This window comes from Mus pahari, chromosome 12 (assembly GCF_900095145.1).
Source record: "Mus pahari chromosome 12, PAHARI_EIJ_v1.1, whole genome shotgun sequence".
In the NCBI taxonomy this organism is placed as follows: Eukaryota; Metazoa; Chordata; class Mammalia; order Rodentia; family Muridae; genus Mus; species Mus pahari.
The window spans coordinates 38,436,461-38,437,690 of NC_034601.1; the positions used below are offsets into that span (position 1 = coordinate 38,436,461).

Genomic DNA, 1,230 nt, shown 5'->3' on the forward strand with positions numbered 1-1,230 from the left:
GAGGAGAGGAGAGGAGAGGAGAGGAGAGGAGAGGAGAGGAGGAGAGGAGAGGGAGAGGCCTCCTCCTAGATGAAACCAAGGTCTTTGCTGCCTACCAGCCTGCCCCACCTTGACTCCTCTCTACCTTCAGAGTGTTATAAGTTCAGCCTTTAAACTAATTTGTAGTATAGTCTCTAAGTATTTTGTTTCCTTCCCTCAGAAATGTTTATCTAAAATTTGTAATAGAAGAGAAACAACAGAATTTAGTCTCTGTTATTAGTGGTAGACTATGAAAATCTGGGAAGCAGGTATTTCTAATCAACAGAGAACTAACTGGAATATTGCTCTAGAAGTCCCTCAGAAACAGAGAAGAAGGTGGGGCAGGGGAGGAATGGGTTTCCAGGAGGTTTCTTGGCTCCCATCTTAGTCTATCCCCCAGCTTCCCTCTTGAACAGCTGACCAGTCTGAGTCCCTAACCCAGAGGATCTATAAAGTCCCTCCTCTGCAATCCCAAACAAGCATACATCCCTTTCTCAGCAACTGCCTCTTCCCGTGTGGTCACAGTCTCAGAGCCACAGACATACACAGAAGCTGACATACATACAGGCCTAGGTCTATACTCAGGGCCTTCTCCACCTGAGCACCCTGGTGTCTATGCCAAGCCCTCCTCTCTGCCCTGCTAGGTCTGCAAGCCTTACCTGCAGCGAGGAAGGCAGCCTGTGTCAGCCCCTGGACCCAGACCAGGAGCAGCCAGCCATGCATGCTTCTAACCAGAGGCCTACAGCAAAGTGGATGTGGCCTCTCCTCCAACTGAAACTGGCCCACTGCAGCTGTAAGGCGAAACCAAGCCTGTGACAAGAGGGTCTCGGAAAAACTGACTTAGGTAAGAGCAGTGTCAAACGTGTAATGTTTTCTTAACAAGTACACAAAGCCGCATAGGGTGAGCCACAAGAAAGACCATGAAGGAAACACACTGTAAAAACAAATAAAACATGTGGTTAGAGATACACGGGTCTTGGGCAACTCAACTTGTATATTGACTACTTGGGTAGCCGATCTGTTGTTTTTAAGTTCTCTTGATGCACTTTTTGAAACACCAACTTTTATCTAAAGCATTCAAGGGTAGGTGACGCACAGGATTCTGAAGAACTATTTCTGATGAGTCAGTCCCTTCCCCTCCCCTCCCCTGCCCTGCCCTGCCCTGCCCTGCCCTGCCCTGCCCTGCCCTGCCCTGCCCTGCCCTGCCCTGCC

General features: G+C 49.3%; 1 protein-coding gene across 1 annotated transcript in view; it reads right to left on the reverse strand.

The window, feature by feature from the left end:
• The window catches only part of Tigit (T cell immunoreceptor with Ig and ITIM domains), a 15,455-nt gene extending 14,711 nt beyond the window's left edge, over nt 1-744 (reverse strand). The window contains exon 1 of the mRNA XM_021208989.2: nt 678-744. Coding sequence (XP_021064648.1) covers nt 678-741 — 64 coding nt within the window. The 5' untranslated portion in view covers nt 742-744. The remainder of the gene's footprint in view (nt 1-677) is intronic.
• Between the last annotated feature and the right edge of the window lie 486 nt (nt 745-1,230).